This window comes from Mesoplodon densirostris, chromosome 12 (genome assembly GCF_025265405.1).
Source record: "Mesoplodon densirostris isolate mMesDen1 chromosome 12, mMesDen1 primary haplotype, whole genome shotgun sequence".
In the NCBI taxonomy this organism is placed as follows: Eukaryota; Metazoa; Chordata; class Mammalia; order Artiodactyla; family Ziphiidae; genus Mesoplodon; species Mesoplodon densirostris.
The window spans coordinates 35757999-35782164 of record NC_082672.1 but is presented as its reverse complement, the minus strand read 5'-3'; the positions used below and the strand labels follow the sequence as shown (position 1 = coordinate 35782164).

Here is a 24166-nt window from a genome sequence, read left to right as displayed (position 1 = left end):
CTTATTCAAAACAGCCTTAAAATCAACATCATCTTTTGCTACTGCTGTATCCTGACTACTTTGCTCCTTCCCTTCCTATGTATCACCTTGTTGCTGATGCCTGGCTACAATTTTGAACATGAACTTCGCTTTGCTCCTTGCTATTCTGATTCTAGTTTTTCCCTCTGGTTTAGCCCGCAGCCATGCTCTGATGTCTGTTGTACGCCTGCTTCTTTACTTGCGAAGCCTTCCTGGCTTGTAACCCTGCAGCCTCCTCTATTTCCCTCCCCTTCACCCAACTCAGTTTTAATCAGAGTGCATTCCTCTGGAAAGGCCAGACAACATGGTAGAAAAAGCACTGGCTTTAAGTCAGATGACCTGGTTTCAAGACCCAGCTCTGACACTTTAGGACCCCGCAAGAATTTTTGGAAGATACTTTTAAAAAGGACTATTTATAATAGCACAAAGTGAAGGGAAACAAAGGAGGTGTTAAGGCACCCAGGAACTAGCCATTTCCACTCCTAGGTAAAGAGGCAGGGAGAGTCAATGGTGTTATTGAAACCTGGTTAAGAACTAGGGCTACAGAAGAGGGGCTGCTTGACGGAGCTGTGGTCACCCCTAGGGATACAGCCATTTCCAGAATGATGTCGAAGAAGGGAGGGAGCAGAATCACTCTTTCCTCCCATACTCTGATCTCCTGCTGGTGCCCTCACTGACTGAACTCAACCAGGAATCAGAGGAAGAAAGTTCTGGGGATTTGTCCATAGAAATCAACATCCTGGGGGTCAGGGAAGGCAGAGAAAATAGATGTTAGGGTAATATAACCAGAATAGTTTCTATATAAGTTTAGGCAAGCAACTTTATCTTTCTGGCTTACGTTGTCTCATCTAGGAAACAATGTGTTTTGAGGCTGTTTTGAGATAACACATGCAAGAACAACTGCAAAAATGTTGCTCATTAAAATTATCCCTCATGTAGCCTTGCCCACGACATCTTATCGGACTTGTATGTCATTGACAGTAATCCTTCAGCCTAAGTCTGTGACCACAGCCACTCAAGCTTCACTATTGACTTTCTGAAGCGTTTCCTGGGACAAAGGAGACATGGATATCAGTCCTCATCCAAAGATATGAGTAGGAAAAAGAAAGGACTAACACAGAGTAAAAAGGAAAGGCCGCACTCAGTAAAATCCATGTTCCTTCCTCACTTACAATTCCTAAAGACAAAAGGAGATTGAGTAGTGTCTCCATGAGGTGCAAAAGTCCTTTACCCTAATCTCTATGGGGGTCTGCCCAGAACCCGAGGTTTAAAATGTGTTCCCCCTTGTCCCAAAGTCTAGAGACATCTAGACAGATTAAACTAGTCCTGGACCTAATTTGCCAGGCCAGTGTCATCTAGGATTCTTGTAAGGGTTTAGGCATTTCCAGAAAATCAACGCGTTTACAGGCAGATTTCTAAATCTGGACCTATTCAGTTAAACATAATTCCGTAAGTGAAAGATGTGATGTCACATAACTAGAAATAGCGTTGACATTTGCAATTACAAGTCTGTCTTTCCTTTTTTGGAAATATTGCCATTATTTTCAGAGCTGAAAGGGACTTTGGAGATGATTTACTTGAATTCCCTCATTTTTCAGATAAAGAAACCTGAAACACTACAATAAATTCAGAGCAAGGACTCACCTTGATCCCTAGATTTCTTGCCCTTGTTACCACAACACACAGCCTCTTTCTGTTAAAACTCTGTAGTCAAACAAAATTTTCTGAGGTAGTAAATAATTTATACTAAGTACTACCAGATATTCACTTTCTAAATGAGCCCAGCAAAGAACTGATTTGTGAAAGTTTTTAAAAATAGGCACACCAGACAGTGCTCACCACAATTTTATAAGTGTCCCATAACTTCATCTGGGAGGAAGAACATTCTTTCTTGTTGACAGAAAGTAATTCATCATGGGTCTTGATTTTCTCATGTTCTTAATGCTATATAACCATTTAATCATTTTTAAAATTGCTACAATAATTCTGTCTCCTTTATTTCTCTCTCTAAAAATAGTAGTTTCCTTCATCTACTCATTTCAATGGTTTTTAAATACTGCCGTCTGCTCTCTATTTCAGGGATGACTTCTAGCTGCATCAGTTACACAGACACCACCCGGAGGACCCTGCTTGACTCACTCACTCAGATGCCTCCAGATCTGAGTAACTGGAGAGTTGAGCATTTTCAGGATCTGCATGTTAGCTCTGTGGTATAATGACTGAAGTCAGCCTGAACTTTGCCAAACATCTCTCATCACTACCAGTTATGTACCCTTCCAAACTATTGGGCTTGCTCTCTCTTTCTGGAGCACACCCCCCTTTCACATATTTGCAGTATGGATTCAACAATATGACAATCATTTTCTTTCCTTAAAGTGGCACTGCTGCAAGTGACAAAAATAACTTGTTACTGTTGTCAGTGCCTGGTGGGGGAGGTAGAAAAGGAGAGATGAGAAGTTGCCATAACTACTCTGGATGTGTTTAACCCTCTATCTTTATCCAAAACTATTCTATTCTCCTGACCCGACTCAAACTCCTGGTTATCTCAACTCCCCGGGACTTTGATGTTTTCTGGAGAAAAATAGCAAGCAAATGTTGACTTCTATGCTGAGCCTATAGTTTTTAACTTGCTTTAGGCTTGGGCCCTGGAATTCATTGGCAGCCACAGGCTTCTGTGAGCGCTGTTTTCTTGATTAAAAAAAAAAAAGTGCTATGTTGCACAAAATAGGCCATGGCAAGCTTTCCATAAGCTGTAAGGACAGTCGAGGGACACAAGGCTCAGCCAGGCAAGTAAATACACATTTCATAGAATGGTAACATGGATCAGGAAAAAGTTATTCTAAAGCATAGTGTCAAGAGAGAAAGAATACACTCGCCGTTTATTTAATGTTTTCCTTATGTTTCCTCAGAGCAGCACTTATTACTTGACAAGCTTTTCCTGCCCACTGCATCTAGTTCTTTTCTGGGATGGCTCAAGAACTGCAGCTTCTCACTGTGTTTGTTTATTTATTTACACGCCCATTCCTGTCCTCATCCAAACTAACATATGTCTGCACAACACACGGTGAAAAAAGTAAATTCTTTCTTCGTGTTTATTTCCCTGAACTTGTTCACCAAATTGCTTTTTTACATCCCCTTTTGCAATCTCATCCCATCCGGCTCAAGTATCCCGGATTAGAAAGGCCGTCTCTGGAGTCCTTTTCAAAGGGAGCCTCCCACAGCCTTTAAATCCCCCACATTTTATGGTGCAGATATTCAGGATCTGAGGTATTAAGAAGGAAAGCAAAGCTGACTGAGACGGGCATAGAAAAGTAGAGTAGCTTCTTTTTTGGATAATCATTATTGGAATTGTCCTGTTGTCTGCAACTTTTCTGGTTCAAAGTAATAAACTCGGTCCTTCTCAACTGGACATTATGCAACAGATAAAGGAAGGGAGTGTGTGTGTGATGTATGGAAAATACAGTTCCACCACAGAAACAGAAATCTTGCAAATGGGAATTTTTAAATAAGCCCCAAATCATAATCTTGATGGGTTGTTGTCTTCCCCATAATAAAGAACCTAAAGAAAACTATTCCTGCCTCCAAATTCCAATACAGGAATGCAAAGTAATAAATGATATTTAATTAGGGAATTCATATGGGAAGACCCAGTCTCTCAGATTCTAATTTTTAGCACCTTGACAGGAGTGCCTATTTCATGTTCCCTTCCTTTTTCTTCCAGGCCATTTTACCTCCTCAATCCTCACTTTTGGGATGTATAACAGCTACACCATTGAAGTCTTCATAGACACAACAATTTGAAGCACTGCAAGCTTGAAAATGGAATGGCTAGACACAATCACCTTTCTTTTCTCCTCTCATTTATCAACACAGAAATTAAGGCAACCTGGTAATAGGGATTACAAATAGATAAAAGAGAAACACAAATCTTAATTGTTCCTGCAAGGCTTTAGCTATTTTCTAAACCTAAATTATTTGAGCATAAGAATTAGCAAGGTGTCTTTGAATCAGGGACTTTTTCAAAGCCACCTCTCAGAAGTCTGGGGCTGTGTAAAACTGTAATGCTGTAGAGTTCAGTCCTTGAGACAGTCTGTGTAATACAACACATAGGACAGATTTATGTTAAAAATCACTTTGGGGGCTTGTGACTTTCAACTAAATACTTCTTCAGAAACTACTGGAAGCTCTTCGACTTGTGCTACTGGAGAAAAGAGGTGGGAAGCTACCACCGACTAATAAGAGCCAGGGTGTACCCCGCTCTGAAGGGCCGGCCCTCGGCTTTCCCACCCCGGGGTGGACCAACGAACCTTATTTTTCGCTGCCAAGGGCCCCTACCTGAACTTGGAACAGAAGGAAGTAGTGGACCCTCTCCCCTCCTCCCCAAGCAGGGAAAAATCTTTCCAAATCTCATTCCCTGTCCCCCCAGATGAGAAACCAAATTGCACAAGAGATCTCGAGAAGATTTGAGAGATGGAGAGTGAGAGAGAGAGAGAGAGAGAGCGGCGCTGGGCGAGGGAAACTGCGGAGGGAGCTGCCTGAGGGGAGGAGGAATCTTCCAGAGCCTCAGCAAAGACTCCGCTTGGGAGAAAGTCTCAGCACAGTTGGATTTCCAAAGGTGTGTGAGCGCGCACACCTCTGAGTCCTACCCGCTCCGGGCAGGTAACGGGCGGCCGACCTGACCACCAGTGCCCACTGAGCTTCCCCCGGACCACACGCCCGGCGCCCAGCTGCAGCTACTTCTACTGAAAGAAAGAAAGGAAAGGAGAAAAGCAACAGAGGAGGGGCTCAAGAACGCTGGGAAGGAGTCCGCAGCCAGAAACCCTGCAGCGATCTGCCAAGGGGGCGAGAAGCGAACTGCTCTGGGGCAGTGGTTGCGCGCCGGCGCCGGGAGTGGAGGCGCGAGGGAGCCGGGACGCGGGGCCCCGGGAGCGGGGTGCGCCCAGCCTGAGGCGGTTGAGACCGGCCGGAGTCGGGGGCGGGGAGGGGGGCGTCCCGCGGCCGCTGGACCGTCCACCTCCACGGTCCCAGCCCGAGCGCGCCCGCCTCTCCCCGCGACCGCGACCGTTCTAAAGAGGGGCTCTTCTGGGCACGCAGTGCCTCCCCCCACTCCCTCCGGCTCCCGTTCTCCCGCCTTCTTTGCAGTGTCCAGAGATGCTCCGCCGCAGACCCGGGACCCCTTAGGCGCCTCTTCCCGTCCCTCTGCCAAATCGCGACGCCTGTACTTTTCCAGCTCCCTCTTTCCCCCTTGAAATTGAAAGTTATTGAGGTCGCTCAGGGTTGTTGCTCCAGCAGTTTCCTTCCCCGCCCCCGAGCTCCCCCCGCCCCCAGCAGCCATCCCCCTCCCCTCCCCCCTCCCTCGCCCCGTCCCTCCCACCCACCCTCTCGCCCTCCCTCCACCACTGGAGCGGCTCCTGCTCGCGAACAGCAGAAGCAGCTCGGGGTCTCTCCGCCGCCCCTTGGCCATGGCCGCGGTGCTGACGGCGCCCGCTCCCCTCCGCTCCCGGGGCCCCCGCCGCTGCCGCAGCAACCTCTAAGCCCAAGGGGTCGCCACCGTCGCCACCGCCCACCCGGATCCCGCCCGCGGCCGCCGCCGCCGCGCACCATGCTACCTGCGGCCGCCCTGGCGAGGCCGCTCGCTGCTTCTGGAACCCTCACTTGCGGCACTGACAGCCACCACCGTACGGGAGCCCCCGCAGCTCAGGGCTCGGACAGTTTGAAAGTACAGTAGTTGGTTTCCCTGACCACCCGACCCGCTTCGTTTGCCATCCCAGCTCGCCTATCGGATCTGAGTGGAGGAGTCCGCTGCTTGGATTCTCTCTTGCTCTCCATATACGCCTAACACCTACGTGTATTTCTAAAACATTTAATATTAATTAACAATCAAAAGAAAAAGGAGAAAAGGAAGGGAACTATTACTGGGTTACTATGCACTTGCGACTGATTTCTTGTTTTTTTATCATTTTGAACTTTTTGGAATACATCGGCAGCCAAAACGCCTCCCGGGGAAGGCGCCAGCGAAGAAGTAAGTGCAGGCTTTTTTACGCATTTGCTCCCTCCCGCCGCGTTCACCTGTCGGGTCGCTTTGCCTGTCCTGAGTCGGCTCCCAGAGGCAGCGGTCCTGCCACCCAGCACCCCACGCCTCGAGAGGAGGTAACCGTTTAGGCTCCTGTGTTGGCGTCTTTCACGCCTTCCTCTCCGCGCCCCTCTCTTCCCCCGCATCCTTCTGGGTGCCAGAGTCCGGCGGACCCGGAGCTAAGGTGGCTCCCGCACCCTCATAATTTCAGGTTCGCGGAAAAGTTCGGCCCTTCGTTAGACTAGCTCGAGGGATTTGTGCTTTCGTCCCGAGACGTGCACGGGGGCCTCGAGCCCCCAGGCATCACGGACACCTGGCCGGCTGGATGCCCCTGACCACTGAGTTCCCGCCGGGGAAGGCGCGGCCGCGGCGCCCGCTCACCTTGCGTCGCCGCCTTGCTTGGGGAGACCTCGCAGGGTCCTCCCGCGGCGCTAGGGTCGCGAGGAACCCTCCCGCCCCTCGGGAAATGGCGAGCGAGCGCCTGCGCGGCCGCTATACCCCCAGCCACGCACGAGTGGAACCGAAGGGCGCGCGGGGCGCTCGGGGTTCGCGTGCCTGCGCGCTTAAGGAGACGCTGGGCGTCCCAGTACGAGGGATGTGAGGGCTGCCGAACCGGCCGCTGGGAGCTGGAGGTGCCAGGTTTCCAGTTACAATCTTGCCTGTCACGCGTGAGCGCTTTTACCGTCTCAGGCCCTTTCAAGTGGGTCCCCTGGGGCAAACACAGACTGAGGGTGGGGTTCCCCCTAAAGACTCAGGCTCGCCCCCTCGCTGCCCCTTTTCCCGATTCCAGTTACTTGGAAGGTTGGCTTGTGAAGACTTCCTAGGACAGTGCCCTAGCTGGGATGAAACGGGCACCGCCCCCCCACCAGGGCACCCTCATCCCGGGTTGGTCTGTTTCAAGGTGGCGTCTTCCATAGATGAGGAGACAGACCCGAGAAAGGCACCTCTCCCTGCCCCTGGGTAGCCCGGCGCGCTGGCCGCTCCGCTCCGGCGTTATGTGCAGGCGTGGGGAGTTCCTTCGCAGACAGAGCCGAGGGCGACCCTGGCTCCAGCGTGGGGGGCGCTGGCGGGGACTGGGAGGGAGAAAACTTCCCGGGGCGCAGAGAGCGATGCTATTGCCTTGACCAACTCGGACCTCCGCCGCCCAGGAGCCAATGACGCTTGCCGGCGCCTGGTCCCGCGCGCAGAGCCACCTCGGATCGCTGGCCCGCGAAGCCCCTGGGGGCAAGCTCGGGTACAGCGCAGGGGACACAGCACAGTCTTGTGTGAGATGGAGATTTTAGTAATCGCTTCTCCGCCACTGTTTGTGCCCTGCCTCTGGACGTGAGGGACCGCTGAAAGCTCCCTTTGTGCCGCTTGCCTAGGGCAGACAAGGTTTGATTCACCTGAAGATTGCCTCTAAGAAACGCTGTACCAAAGCGCCAGGGGCTCCCACCCGGCCTCAGCGCCTCTAGGATCGCGTAGCCGGGGGCAGGAGGGCCTAATCTAAGCACGTCGGGGCATCCGATTTATTATGCTTGGCCTCTGGTTGGTTGTATTCTTCGAAACTCCTCCACTCACCCACTCACCCTTTCACTCGAGACTTGCGGCCGCCTCCCAAAAGAAGTGGCTTGGAGCTCGAGTCTTGCCCTCGTTTCTGGCGGTCCCCAGGTCCCCTTCTCGCAGAGTCCGGCCAGGGGAACTGAATCGCAGATCGGTGGGGAGAGAGAGAGATGCTGGGCACAAGCACAGCCTCCTGCTTTCCATCCCTCTTCCAGCCAGTGCCCACCCGGCGCCCATGGCCCACACCCTCCTTCACCCCACTGAGGACCCCAGGGCCAGGAGCCACACAATCGCAGGGGAGGGACGGGGTCCTGAGTGTCAGAGTGGTCTCCGATTGCAGTTTGGGGGCCCCTGTTTCTGATGGAAGACACCGGAAAGAAAGCTGGCCATCCATTCGTTCTCACTTCCCCCCAGCAAGGACAGCGGTGCAGGAAGCTGCCCAGTGGTGCTGCCCCAAGTCTTCTGGGAGCAGAGAGGGATGGAGCACCCCTAGGCTCCGATTAGAGAGGATTTACAGAGTCCAAAGGCGAGCTGCTTTTTGATCTGCTTTAATCTTCTCAAGGCCATGTCAAAGGCGCCCTCTTGTTGTGTAGTGGGGATGAGAAAGGGAGTGGGTGGAATTGTGCTGAAATTCCGATTGTTCTGTGGGTGTGGGGCCGGGAGAGAGCTTCCCTAGCAGGGGATGCTCCTTGCTCCTTCACACTTGAGTCTGCCTTTGCTCCTGGGGTTTGCTGATGCAATCTTGGGAGAGGGGCGACCCCTTGCGTTCTCCGAGGAGACAGAGGAGACTCTTGGCAGGTGCAGCATGGGGTTTGTTGTTGTTTGTTAGTTTTTGTTTTTCTTAGAATGGGGCAGGAGTAGAGGGGAAGGTCCAGAAAATCAAGGTCAAATTGCAGGTGTACAAACTCGCTTCCTTGGAAATCTCTGAAAAACACGTTTTCTCAAATAGGGACTGGGAAAAAGTTGTTTAAATGAAAAATAAGGTAGCAGTCAAAGGTATTCTAGAAAGAAACGGTCTTTCCTATTTTTGCTTCAAGAGACAATTAAGGTATTTAACCTTTTGGCCTATAGTTAAGTAGCTTCACTGTCCTAAACTTTTAAATCTTAACTAATGATAGCAATTTGGGGTGTAAGAACTATTTTTCATAGCTTTGAAAGTGGTCTCTTGAATGTTTTGGTAGAAAAGTTTCTTGCAAAAACACGTTCATTTGCAGTGTTAAATATTATCAAGTCTAAGGAACCATGGCTTATCCGCAGGTAAAGCAGATAAAGCTATCTGTATCAGTAATCTCCTGTTTCCCTCAAGGAACTGCTATACCATTTATCTCTACTTTGTTGCAAACTAGTGATCCTGTTTCCTCTTATAGAAAAAATAACATTTTAAACAGGAATTTTGTACTTAAAAAAATCTATTATGTTATGGATGAATAAATACTCAATAACTTTTTTACCTGCTTGGATTCATATACAGCTCCTAGAGTTGACTAAGTTGAATTTACTCAAGATAAAAATGAAACGCAATCCTTATTCAAAAATCTTCAACCAGAAATGTTTTCAGAGGATGTTAAATAAAGAATCCTGAACGGAGTTTTAAACTCATTTCCAGCTCAGCCTTTGCTGCTTGGTACAGTCAGCTTCTGGATTCTAGCTTATCTGCTAATAAAAGTAAAGGTTATATGTGCCATAATAACGGCAGTACCTTACAATTGCACCACACTTTCACTTGAGTTGTTCACTTGGGTCCCTAAATAGCCACTTGAAGTATAGAGGCAGGTATTAATATCCCCATTTTACAGGGAAAGAACCCAAAAACAGAGGCTAAGTAACCTATACAAAGCCATACAGCTACTGAATGGAACTTATCTCCTGCTATTTATGCTATATGTTGGCCCATGTCAGAGAGAAGATATCAGGCGTGTTAAATAATAAATGTGATGGTCTCAAAACCATCATTTATCCTGTGTTTGTAGAATAAGCTGTTCTAACTGACTGGAAATTTTTGAACTGATATTTATATGTATTTATTATACATTAATGACCAACGTCAAAGAGTTAAATACCTGATAGTGATAATGAAGCTTGCTAAATATAATATAATATTATTTAGTTATTAGGAAGACATTGTAGGATCATATTATGCCAGAAGACTATTGTGAGAAACATCAGATGCCATTGTAGTACCTTTTTATTTGATGCCATCTATTAATTGGTTTTTAATTGCTTAGATTCCAGATAGATCCAATTTTTGAAAAGCCATTGTAGGCATAATAATTACCAAGCACTCACTGCACAATCTATAAAACTTTTAAAAATCTTTCATAAAGATGTTTGAAATAATGGAGTAAGAACATAAGAGAAATCATTTTAATGGTTATAAAATGAAAACCGATTTATTGGAATACAGTGGCCATTGCTCATGATACCGTTTTGGACGTTAAGCCATTCTTTGAGATTCTGATACACTCTTTTTTTTAAACTTATTTTGTTTATTTATTTTTGGCTGCATTGGGTCTTTGCTGCTGTGCGCAGGCTTTCTCTAGTTGTGGCGAGCGCGGGCTGCTCTTCGTTGCGGTGCGCGGGCTTCTCATTGCAGTGGCTTCTCTTGTTGCGGAGCACGGGCTCTAGGCGCGCGGGCTCAGTAGTTGTGGCTTGAGGGCTCTAGAGCGCAGGCTCAGTAGTTGTGGTGCACGGGCTTAGTTGCTCCGCGGCATGGGGGATCTTCCCGGAGCAGGGATGGAACCTGTGACCCCTGCATTGGCAGGCGGATTCTCAACCACTGCGCCACCAGGGAAGCCCCTGATACACTCTTGATGATTACACAGCTAACCTGGAAAATAATAGGTTAACTACAAGACAGAAAAATCTTTCATCCTATTATGCATTTTATCATATTAATTTTGAATGGAAGTGTATAGTTTGGATATTGGCTACAACGCATTTTTTTCACCTGTCTACTTTTGTCACCAGTCTACCTTGTTTTTGAGTGAAACACTGTTTAATAGATGAAGATATGAGTAAAATTTGCTAGAGAAAGTATACTCAGCAACATATTATGTGATATCTGTATGAATCCAAGCCCCAAATTCAAACTCTTAGGCATTGATGGCAACATCTAAATATAAACAGAAGACACTTATTTTTGTGAATTCTAATTTAATCATCATTACACTATCAAAATAGTTTCTTAAAATATCTCTTTGTTATACTATTTTAATTCTTTATTACTTCAATAAAAGGATTTTATTAAGAACATTAAGAATGATAATTTTTGAATATTGTCTTTTTAGTCCCAAGTTATTCTATGTAAAGTAATTGAGAATATAATAATCATAAAATTGATTGAATGGCATTACTTCAATTTATTTTATTATTATTTTTGTGTGTGTGTGTGGTACGCGGGCCTCTCACTGTTGTGGCCTCTCCCGTTGTGGAGCACAGGCTCCGGACGTGCAGGCTCAACGGCCGTGGCTCACGGGACCAGCCACTCCGCGGCATGTGGGATCTTCCTGGACTGGGGCACGAACCTGTGTCCCCTGCATCGGCAGGCGGACTCTCAACCACTGCGCCACCAGGGAAGCCCTACTTCAATATTTTTAAGCATGAAATATGAACGGTATTTTAACTTGCAAGTAGATACGTTTTGTTGAATCATTTCTCCATTAAATATTTCCTGGAATTTAATATTCTACAAATTAGGTCCCCAGAAAGTGATGAATGGGAAATTACAGCATGTAGTTAAATTTGATTTTCAAGTTATTATGGGGAAACTCTTGCCACACTACTACAAAACAAGTTTATTAGTCATCTGATCATTTTAGTCTATTTTAATCTGGACAGAGATCTCCAGATTGCTACTGAGTAGCTCAAATATTTTCTAGTTAAATGATTAATCTTTTTTTAAAAATGCAATAGTTCTTTTGCATTCTATATATTATTGATAGAATACTGTGTGTTGTCAGAAACCTTTGTAGAGTTAAGACCACATGATCCCTCTGCAATTATAAGAATGAACTATCAAAAAATAAAACTATTCCACATACAGCAATTTTCTAAATCATCTTTCCCCCCTTTATCTCTATCCAAATGTTTCATTTTGGACGTTGTCCTAACCTCTCTTCCCACTTCCTCACTATTCATTCTCCCCAGCCCCCAAAACATCCTTTTCCAAGCAGTGAATTCTTGAAATGCCATCAGAGTGGGTATTATGTTTCATGAAATGTAAGAATCAACTTTGGTTACCATTAGGAAAACATCATTCAGTTTTGAGACCATGGTAAGGATCATGTAAGACAGTGTGTTGAAATTATATGTTTTACTTGGTTAAGACTATTTCTTCTCTGAACCGTGCATCATACACTGGCATTCTTTTGAGAATGATCATTTGAAAAAGTGTCGCATCATAAGTTATATAGATATTTTTTGCCTTGCTTTTGATTTTGAGGAAAAACGTGGGTTGTTTTCTTGATTGTGAATTTTTTCTTAAGGTTTAAAATGATTCGATTATCTTAAAATTTACCATTTGTTGGCCAACCTAGTAAGTTTGAAATGCTTTGCAGTTATACCTTAACAAAACATATAAAGTATAAAATACACATCTGTAAAGGAAGCTGCCCATTTTTTCTATTTGTTTAATTCTGTCCATCAGATCTTTCCATTCAGGACTATTACTAGCATTCCGACTAAAGTACTTACCCAGCAATGCTGAAAAGAATGGAATGTTCCATTCTCAAGGATTGTCGGGGTGCTGAGGATGCCATTGAATGCTAAGAAATCCCATTTTCTGCTCCAAAGATGTTTCAACAACATGCAACTTTTAGGCAAAATACCTGAATTCTTTTTACATATAAAAAGTTTGAATAATTTCAAAAACTCATTTTTAAAAAACATGGCTGCAGGTGCCTCCTTTCTGATAATATTTCTGCCTTATTTATATTCTTGGCGAGGTAACTGGGTAACTGGGTAACCTAGGTAACTAGGTCTAGTTACCATCTGCTGTCACTAAAACTGTTCTGGAAGTTTTTAGGGAAAATTCAATGGTACTAAAGGAGATGATTGCCCAATTAAATACATATTTAATGGCCTTTAACTGCTTTTATGCTTTATGCCTTATGCAAGTATCTAACCCAGTCTTCAAAATACTACCTTATTAGGTTTCCATCTGACCTTTAAGAATCTGATGGATAGCAGCAAACATCATAAATTCATGGTACAGACTGAGACCTAAGAAGTCATTGAAGGAGAATTCCCAGTGTATGTTGAGAAAAGTAGGCTAAGAAGTAGAAGACCTGGGTTCTAAGTCTAGCACTGCTAGTAATATCTGAATAACCCAGACAAGTCCCTTTACCACACTAAGCTGCAGTTCTTCATCTGTGAAGTGAGGTGGTTGGTTAAAAATTTAGATCTAAGCAATTCTTATAGGCCCTTCAACTTTTAATCTTTTGGTATAAGAACATGAACCAGAAGTAGCAAGTTAGTTCTTCTAAACTTAGTTGTTTTATTCAACCAAGTTTAGTGGATGGAGATTAAGAATACAAACAGGGACTTCCCTGGTGGTCCAGTGGTGAATCCACCTTCCAATGCAGGGGATGCCAGTTCAATCCCTGGTCGGGGAACTAAGATCCCACATATCGCGGGGCAACTAAGCCCTCAGTCCGCAACTAGAGAAGCCCATGCGCCACAATGAAGAGCCCGCGTGCGGCAACGAAAGATCTCATGTGCAGCAAATAAGACACGATTCAGCCATTAAATAAATAAATAAAGAGAGGAGTAAAGAGGTCATCTTAAAAAAAAGAGAAGACAAACAAATATAAGTATTCACTTATTATAAGTAAATCCATCATATAAAGATTAATAAGTAACTTATCAACATAGAGACTGAATTAATTATGATATTCCTCACCCATCACAATATCTAGTGCCTGAAAACCATAGCCATAGCGTCAATCCACATACTCCATTTTTGGCAAGTCCATTTTGTCCTTGGGCTTAGAGTCACAGGGAGCTGGTTTGGAATCCCAGCTAGAGAGATGCATCAGAACTCCCCTACCATGACAGGATCTTAGAAGTGGCCCTGTGATGGGATGGAAGTGGCAGTTACAAAGGCCCAGGTTTAAGCTTATAAGACCCTGTGCTATGACAGTGACTGATTGAGCATGAGAGGGCATATGAAGGGAAAAGAGGAAGAGAGCCATATTTGGCACTACACTTTGGCTTATAAGGACTCATGTCTGGGTGAAAAACAATTATCTCTATCTTTTTGATTAGAGATAATCAAAAAGAACAGGAAAGTAAGACAAGCAGATTTGTTAGGAAACTTATTTTCCTTTTGCGCTGTCTTTGAGGGCCAGCAGGGCACTTAGTAACTCTGAATCAAAGTTGCAGAGAGTTTCCGGAGCTGAAGATAGCATTTTTGAGTTACTCCCATAGAAGGGATAGTTGAATACATGAGATAAAAATCTGGGGCCTCCCTGGTGGCGCAGTGGTTGAGAGTCCGCCTACCGATGCAGGGGACGCGGGTTCGTGCCCCGATCCCGGAGGATCCCACATGCCGCTGAGCGGCTGGGCCCGCGAGCCATGGCCGCGGAGCCTGTGTGTCCGGAGCCTGTGCTCCGCAACGGGAGAGGCCACAGCAGTGAGAGGCCCGCGTACAGCAAAAAAAAAAAAAAAAAAAAAAAAAAAAAAAAAAAAAAATCTGGCAGTGTCTTGTTTATTGTTATTAAAATGTTTGCTGTGCTGACATTGAGACTCACTCTTACTGGTAGTATCAAAATAAGATTAATTACATTAAGGTATTTTGTCTATAGAATCGAATATATCATTTTCAACTGTGGTTTCTCATTTTTATAGCCCTTTTTGTGCTACGTAAGAAAATGGTCACTGGTATCAGGAGTGGTAATTTTACGTTGCCAAGTCTTCCACTTGAAGATCATACTTGGAAGTCTCATCACCTGTGGAACGATATTCCTTTGCCACAGGATCTTAGGAGAACTGAAAAACTTTATAGTAAGGAAAGATTAGTTTCCTTAAGGTGTAAAAATGATTTTTTATATCGTTCCACTTGGATCTAGCATCTACTCACAGCATTCTACTTTCAAGCAGATTTCTCAACAAAGTGTTCTCTCTTAAAATAAGAAATTCTCAGGATGGAATGAAACTTGAAGGAATTCAGTCCATCTATATAATACGTGAACTACTTCTGCAACATCCCCACCGAGTAATTGTCTAGCCTCAGTAACAACCAGGTTCCACGCCCTCTCTTGCTGCTTCTAGACAAGTTGGGTCTTCTGAATCAGGAAGCAGGTTATATTTTCTAGTGGTCTGTTCTCCTACTTCTCCTCTGAGCACTTGGCTGGGGCATGGGATTACATTTAGTTACCTTAAAACATCTTTCTAAAATGAATACACAATAATTCAATGCACTATATTCACTCCCAAAAATTGTCCTTAGAAAACTAGCTAGTAAGCATATTTATAATTATACCCCAATACAAAGCACATTCCTGAGAGTAAGTGGTAAAGCAGCCCCCATTTTATAACCACATAATACAAACCACCACCACACAATATAAAATAACAGAATTTGTGAAATGCTTATTTTAGAACACTATTTTCTTAACATATGCTTGATAAGCTGGTAAGAAAAAGTGCTGCTAGTTTCTCATTGTTAGATACCCTCATACAATGGGACCTCACATATGTGAACACACAGTCATCTCGACAAAAGCTGTCATATAAGAAGAGACAGTATCAGCCACATTTAGATGAAAAGAAAGAGGTACCATAGTTCTCAGAATCACTGTTATATTCACATACATTCTATCTTAATAATCATTTATATTTATATGTTAAAGTGAGTATTGTGATAATGATTATTGTTTAAATAGCTGCCATGTTTTAATCACCTGTGAGTGCCAGACTCTGTCCTTGATGTTTTTGCAAATATTATTTCAATTAGTCCTCACACTTACCCTGTAAGGCAGGTGCCAGTAGTCCCATATCAGTCGCCTGAGGTCATTCAACAAAGATATGGTGGACCTGGGATCCCAGCTGAGGACTGACGCCAAATCCCATATCCTTCCTTGATTTTTTCATGTCACTTCAACTATTGGGATTGGTACTTGAAGCAATCATGGGCGTGTTTTCTCAAACGCTACCCCACTTTTTCTTTCCTTTGCTCTCTTTGCTCATTATCTCTTCCTACTCATTTAACAAACCACAAGTCTTCTTCAAACATTTACTCTAGAGGTTGCTTCTGGTATTCTAATACTCCTTCCCACATCTCTTTCTTTTCTCTGTCCTTTTTCCTCTCTTTCCTTAAACCTGCCCTATTGATGGTTTTTAAACATAAAAAGTTGCTGATTTTTTTCATTAGAAGCAATAGAGTAGCACAGTTTATATGAAATAATCTAAGATTATTCTTCCCATCTATGGTGTGTAATTCCAAGAGAAGACTGAGGCATGAGAATGTGGGCAAAGTCTATAATTTTGCAGTTAAATATCAAAATCCTTCTCTATAATTTATAACCACAATAGATATTTCACTGGCTAGTTTTTGCTGTCCAGAAAAGTTGTCTTTATGGTGCTTCATAAAATCTCTTATTTATATTACTTTTACTATAAGCATTAACAGTAACCTCCATTCTGAATTCTTGCTTTATGGGCCTTGGTACAGTGATTTTTCAACCCTGATTTCCAATTAGAATCACCTCGGGATCTTAAAAAAACAAAGCCAGACTCTATCTTAGACCAAATGAAGCAATCTCTGGGGATGGGGCCTGGACATCTGCATTTTCAAAAGTAGTTCTGGTGATTCTAAGGTACAGCCAAGACTGAGAAGTACCATTGGACCCTTAATTCAAAGATAACTCTTACAGCTAAGCAACTGTTGAAAACAATGCCAGTTTCATGAGAGTTCGACAGAAAAAGTAGGCTTGTGTGGAGTATGATAAGAGATGAGATATGTGTCATTTGAACAGATAGTAGTTTAAAATATAAAGCAGTCTGATAGCCCCAAATTGTTTATCAGTTGGGTACTGTTTAACTTGTGGCACTGACTGGTGCAGACAAGACCATCTGATTGAGAATTGTCTCAGCCAGAGGGTCTAAGAAGACATAGCAGAGTGCACACAGTAGAACATGATGGTGAGTTTAACAGATACTGCTGTTGTTTTCACAGATAAGAACCCTGCTGCTAGGTGAGGTGCGATCAGGAGTGAGGGTGCTTGCTGCTGAACTATACCAGGGGTTAGGGAGGCAGTGAATAGAAGATGAGGTAACAGCCATACCCCCAATTGTTTTTTCAAAGCTACTTAATCATAAACAACTGTTTTCATGTCTTACCAGATGACTGTGCCCTAGAGTCCTCTTTGTTTTCAGGAAAAATGAAATGGTTAGAAAATGGTCTCTAATAAGAAATAAACATCCTTTTCTTTTATGGTTTCTACAATTACTGACTTTATATTGACTACTGGTGATCAGTAAAACTACTATAAATAGCATAGTTGTAACTCTATCTTAATGGGTTAAGTTTTGCAGTAGGTTGTTTATTCTTGAACTTACTATTCTTACTTCTCTCCTAATGTGCTCTTCTTTAAGTGGTTATCTTCATTAAATCTTGTTTATTATTCTTTTCTAGTCCATGAATGATGCTCAAACCTTGCCATAAACCAGGGAAAGCTCCATGTAAAAGTGAGGTGGAAGTTTGGGCTTCCTGTCAGACTTAATTCTGTTTGTTAAGGGGGCTCCTTGGGAGAATTTGGGTTCCAGTGAGTCACTAGGCCAAATCCCAATAACCACAATTGCCAAAAGTAATTAGACTGAGGAAAGCCAGGCTTCTGGGGAGGAGGGTCATCACAGCACACTTGAGCCATTGCTCCGTGGTCAGACCTAGTTAGTTGTCCCTAGGGATTGGGAGCAATCATGAGTTACAGAGAGCAGGAAACCCACCAGAAAACAATGCTTTTCCACCAAATTTTTTTTCCTCAATAGGTTATTCATCCTAAGCATGCAAGAGATGGAAATGTGCCACCAGTATACGTGCGCAGTGCAAATCACCGTCATCTTATAAACCACCTTGTCTGCCTGCATGAGGGCAAACGCACACATACAGAACTCCTGCTGTCATCACTGCAAGTTCTCCTCCTCCCTTCCTGAGTAGATAAAAAGAACCCAAGGAATGTAGTCTGAGTCTTTGTACAAGAGGTGTCTGATTAGGATGGGAAGGGAAGGGGGAAAGGATCTTTGTAAACATCCTAAGGTCAATTTAGATATAATATTCCTGACGTAACATTTGGAAATAAGAAAATAGTAGTATATTGCACAGGACAGGAGCTCTAAAACCTCTAGATCTAGGAAAAGGCCAAGAGCAAGCTAGGATTTCTTTTACTGAAAACAATACCATTTTGAAATATGGTGCTGTAAGCAGCTAAATCAAAATTATTAAGAACTAAGCAGTGCTTTGATTTTAAGCTTTCAATACGCTAGAAATTAGAAGATTGTTAAGCCTTTCTATAGGAAAATAATCAAGTAGCACAAATATATCTATGCTTAATAACCTCAGTGAAAGTTCACCTTTGAAACTATTGACACTGCCTCAAATACCCAGCAAGATTACTCTGTCACCTCATGTGCTGGATCTTTAATTGAACAAAGTCACAGAGTTCCCACTGTCCTTAATGTGGTAAGTTTCACATTCTCTTATGATTCAGAATGACGTCAGTATATTTTAGTACTCCTATGACCTTAGACCTTAGACTCCTGTGACCTTAGACTCTCTTTGTTTAAACATGTGGATGGGTGATATTGCTTATTTTAAATCCACAGAAAGGCATGCAGTCAGATTCTTATTCCGGCCAGCCTTCTGTGTCAACTGGCAATCTCCAGGCAACACTGGGCAAATGAACCCTGACCTCGTGCCCTGTGTACATCAAAGAGTTATAATGATCTGCTATCAATATGATATTATCAGTTTATTAGAATCATATATTTGATTTTATTTGGTCTTAAATTTGACCATGAGCTGATTTAAGAATTGAAGAACCTTAACTTTTGGAAATTTAGCAGCAAAACAGTGACCTTGCATTTACTTGTATCACTCACTACCTTCTGATGGCATGTAGTTTCTGCCATACAATACAGAAGATGTAGACAAGTGCTGCCTGGCCACAAACTAAATGAGCACATACTGAGTTGCTGAAGATTTGTTTCGTACAGAATTCCATCTTGTTTTCCACTTTATGAGCAATTTGTTGATCTAAGTTTAACAGGACCCTCATTACTGTTTGGTAACAAGAAATAAAGACCGAAGGCGGTATCCTTAGTGGCCTCAATTCACAGATTCATTTCATGCCACCCTCAAGATGTTAACTCTTAGCCCTCTCCACAAAGACTAGTATAATTTAAAAGGGGCAGTCTCTCCTACAGCATATTTCTAAGACATCCATCCAACATTCCAGTTCTGTCCAGAGCTTGATGTAAATCCAAGCTTTTAACATAGATCGGTGGGATTCCCTTGGAAGCCAATTAGACTTGCAAGATCATGTCGATGCATCCTTGGCCCTAGTACAGTCAATAGCATGTGCCATTCTACCTAGCACTGAGCCTCCAGGGCCCAGCCCTGATTCATGTGTGTTTTCAGACTTGTGAGCATTATGTGCCCATACCTCAACGTTTAATTTCTAATAGAATAAGGGAGATTTCCAGCAAGAATAGGTCCAGACCATTTCAGGCTACTTCTACCATTTTCAGTACCCATGTGGACACCTCATTGACGTTCTAGGAATTCATCATGAACTGTTTGCCTCTGAACTTAATATCTTGCACATACTATAAATGGAGAGCTTACAAACCCAGAAATCTTTGTGTAATAATTTTTTAACCAAACTACTTAATTCACAGACTTTGGGGCAGAAGTACCCTTGTTCATCAGATAAGAACACATTTCAAATGAAAATTGCCAAGATTTTCCAGTGCAGGATATTTTCTCTACCTTTCCTAGCCCAAACTTACTTTCTCATCCACTCCTCAAATTCTAAACCACTACTAAGATGAGTTGAACAGCCTTAATTTTAGGCTCTTCCAAAGAAAAAACAAACACACAGACAGCCGAGTTAATTTATGAAACACTGCTGCATTTATCTTGGCATTTATCTTGGCAGATTTCACTTCTCTCCTGTCTAACTCTAGCATGCTGACTCTCGTGCTCAGCAATTCATGGAAGGAACAAGTCATTTCTATATATTAAGCACCTTGAGGGCCACTGCACAGAATGATTTCGGTGTTCCTTCACACTTCCTATACAAGTTTCTTTCCTCATATACAATTTATTTGCTGGGTCTCTGAAACCAAATCCATCCCTTTACTTTAAACCTGAAGCAAATGGAGATCCATTTTTATAAGAGCAATAAACGAAAGTGGCTGTTCAGATACTTTACTTGAATTTGTCTACACACTGAAGTACCTTTTGTTAATACAAACCCTTCATATTCTAGCAAGCAGCTTCCTGAAAATCTAGGGCTGCTTAAAATTATAAGACCAGGAACCAGGAATCTCCCCTTCCCCCGACACCAGCCCCTGTTCCTGGGAGTATGCCAGCAGTTTTGCAGGATTCATTCTGACAACTGTTCTGGTGTAAATATTTAGAGAAATCCTTTCCATTAGAGATGAAACAAAGTGTAAGTAACTGTTCCCAAAAGATATATCTTATTAATGTTTGCAACAACAGGCCTTATGCTATCTGATGCACAGATTCCAATATTGTACACTGGAGAAAAGACTAAGGGAAAAAAGAATCCAGATAGGAAGTAGATTGAACTCTATGTAACCTGAACTGAAAAATATTATAAGTTATCACCAGAGAGATGAAATGTTTTAATGTGCACAGAATGTAGAGGAAATGAGTTAAATTAAATTGAAAATAGTAAAAATTGGCTACTAGTGTTTTAATGGTTTAATAAAAAGTGAGACGGAGCAACTGGGCCCGTGAGCCACAACTACTGAGCCTGCGCGTCTGGAGCCTGTGCTCCACAACAAGAGAGGCCACGATGGTGAGAGGCCCGCGCACTGCGATGAAGAGTGGCCCCCACTTGCCACAACTGGAGAAAGCCCTTGCACAGAGGTGAAGACCCAATACAGCAAAAATAAATAAATTAATTAATAAACTCCTACCCCCAACATCTAAAAAATAAAATAAAATAAAAAGTGAGGGGAAGTTACAGATTTTTCTGTCACCCTGCCAGTTCAGTGTAGTTCTTAGCTATTTCTCCATATTCCCAACAAAATGAAGTAATACATCTGAGATCCTATGTGATGTAAGTTCTGGTTTCTGTGTTGTTATTCAAGAACTATTAAAAGGGAAAATAGCTAAGCTCTAATACTTGTATCAAATATCGCTTGTTAAAACAGGGTGGTAACCTAGCCTCAAGGGGTGGAAGCGCACCAGTGTTCCACTTCTGCACTTTCCTGTCTGCATGGCATTTTCAAGTGTTTTATATACTAGGGGATTACACAGCTAAGTCATTTAAAACATTGGAGGCTTCATTGACTGAATTTCAAATTAATTCTAATTCTAATTAATTCTAATGTATTGATGATTACTGTGATACTTGACTAGAAAAGGTACACATCTTTTACACTACTTATTGTTTCCTCCTTCGCTTGATGATTTAAGGCCTACACTAAAATATAAAAAACCAAGAAGTTTAATTCTGTTTCTTTATTGATAAGTCACAATCTAAGATTTCTCATTACTATATGTAATTTTTTCTTCTTTACAGGAAAAGAAGAAACTTTACATAGAATCTTTTTTCTTTACTTTACATAGAATCTTTTTTCTGCTGAAAAGCATTTTAGAGAAAAGATCTATATAAATAATGTTAAAATATCTACAATGGGATTTTATTCCTCCTTGTTTTGCTTCTAACTGATAGTGACAGTCATTCACTGCTGAGTCTCCAGTTGGATCCCACTTGAATCCTGTATTTGTTGGTGATTTTGCAAAGAAAATAAAAAGAGGTTTAAGGGAGATGACATGGAAACTTCATAAACTTCATTGTGGGAGAATAACATCTTTCTCATTGCCTTTTTAGAATCTTGATCTCTTTGAGTTTGGACTATAGCTAGAGAAATGCCACATTAGAGGGTAGGTGGGTTGATTTCTAATTAACACTCTGCGGTATAATTTAGACAAATCATTTAGTCTGTGATTCAGTTGCATCCACTATAAAATCTGACTCTTAATCTTTCATTTATTTGAAAGCAAGAGACTGAACTTGAAGTCCCTGCAACAGTAAGATCAAAGAGCTTTCCCTTTCCTTCTTGTAGCATGCTCTATCCTTAGACAACTATCCGTCAAAACTTCAGGAATGTGGAGCTGGAGCTTGAATTCAAAAGCATGAGATTCTCTTTGTACTTTCATGGAGTTTTTTAGATCATATTTTTTAAAAAGCTAACAAATGGGGCCTCCCTGGTGGCGCAGTGGTTAAGAGTCCGCCTGCCGATGCAGGGGATACGGGTTCGTGCCCCGGTCTGGGAGGATCCCATATGCCGCGGAGCGGCTGGGCCCGTGGGCCATGGCCGCTGGGCCTGCGCATCCGGAGCCTGTGCTCTGCAACGGGAGAGGCCACAACAGTGAGAGGCCCGCATACCGCAAAAAGAAAAAAAAAAAAAAAAAAGCTAACAAATGAAAAAGAAGTTCTGTTGGGGGGGAAAAGTACAGGGAAAACTGAAATTAAACTTAGCCTAAAATAACATACATTCATTCATTCATTCAACAGCTACTTATTGAACATTTAGTATGTGCCGAGATTACAAAAGTGAACAAAACACACGTGATTTGTAACATGTCACAGTGGTTAAGGAAAAAAAAACCATGAAACCAGAATTAAACAGTATTTGGCCTAAGATAAGTGAGAACTATTAGGCACTCTTTCTAAGCTGTATAACTTTTCTTTTTAAGTCTTGTTTAAATAGAACTGGAAATCAGATTGTTTACGAATAAGCCTAATGAACACCCAGATTTTTCTCTGGAAAACAAGGATACTAGACATCATGTGGGGAAGACACAGGAAAGTAGAGGAAAGATCAACTGAAAACACTGGAATTTATTGGGCCTCCCAGTATTTTCTTGCTTGAAAATTTATGACCAATGAATAGGAGTCATGGCTTAGCATGACGTTTGTGACAATCATAGGAAGTTTGCTATGCAAACTGTAAACGTGGTTGGCATTGTTAGGTAAAGCTTGTAATGGAGCGGCATGGTTTAGCTGAGCGAATTTCCTTTTTTGGCACTGAATAATTTCTATAGTTGAACTTTCACACTAGTTCATTAACTGGAATTACTTTTATCAAACAAACAAACATTAAAATATTGTATGTTTAAACATTAGTGCATTTTTGTCCATCTCTCAGAGGCATTTTTCAGACCTTTTATGGTAACCCTTGACCACTACATGGAACATACAATCCGATCTACTTAAAGCACCAGTTTGGCAAATGCATGTCAACAATTTATTTGGATTTCTTATGTGATCTTTCCTAACATCAATTGAAAGCTTTAAATGTCAGTTGCCAGAATTGAGAGCCTTGAAAATAATATGATCCAGTTCTTTTCTGTATGTTATTACTAACTTGTGAAGGATTTTGAATAAGAAGAGGTGACTATCAAGTGTTTTTATATATGTTATCTCATGTAGCCTTCACACCAATCTCGTGATATATAGTTAACTATTTTAGAAATGAAGAAACTGAGGCTTAAACTAATTCGGAAATGGATCAAAATGACATAGTCAGAAAGGGTAGAATTAAGTGTATACCCAGATCTTACCGCCTAAAGCACAGCTTTCCCCATTACACTCTGCTTTTCATTAAGCCCATTAATGGAGAAGGCCAGAGGAGGTTTAAATGAGGGAAATTCTCTTTATGCTACTGAGACAGAGCTACTGATGCCTCCTTAGACAAGAGAGTAAACTGGGCTAATTGACAGAAGCAGTTAGTTGGGAAGTATAACGAGAAGCCTTTAAACTGTTGTTAAAGCAGGGGCCTGGGGCTTCCCTGGTGGCGCAGTGGTTGAGAGTCCGCCTGCCGATGTAGGGGACACGGGTTCGTGCCCCGGTCCGGGAAGATCCCACATGCTGCGGAGCGGCTGGTCCCATGAGCCATGGCCGCTGAGCTTGCGCGTCTGGAGCCTGTGCTCTGCAACGGGAGAGGCCACAACAGTGAGAGGCCCACATACCACAAAAAAAAAAAAAAAAAGAGCAGGGGCCTGATAAGATCACAACTACTGTTCTTAAAAGTTCACTGTAATTGCTCAATGGGAGCAGAAGTTGTGATAGGAAATGGAAAGATGTGAGCTCCATTCATAGGAAAGGGTGATTGGAAATGAGAGTGGGGAGGGCACCCAGCTCTCTGGTTTAGCCAATGAATGTTGCCATTTACTAAAATAGAAAATACTGGAGAAAGAGTCATATGGATTAGGTGTATTATTTTATTTTTTTATACATTTATTTATTTTTGGCTGCGTTGGGTCTTCTTTGCTGC

At 42.8% G+C, this 24166-nt stretch overlaps 1 protein-coding gene across 1 annotated transcript in view; it reads left to right on the top strand.

The window, feature by feature from the left end:
- Nucleotides 1-5943: 5943 nt before the first annotated feature.
- Nucleotides 5944-24166, top strand: part of RSPO3 (R-spondin 3) — an 84447-nt gene continuing 66224 nt past the window's right edge. Inside the window, exon 1 of the mRNA XM_060115212.1 lies at nt 5944-6040. Within this exon, the coding sequence (XP_059971195.1) occupies nt 5944-6040 (97 nt within the window). The remainder of the gene's footprint in view (nt 6041-24166) is intronic.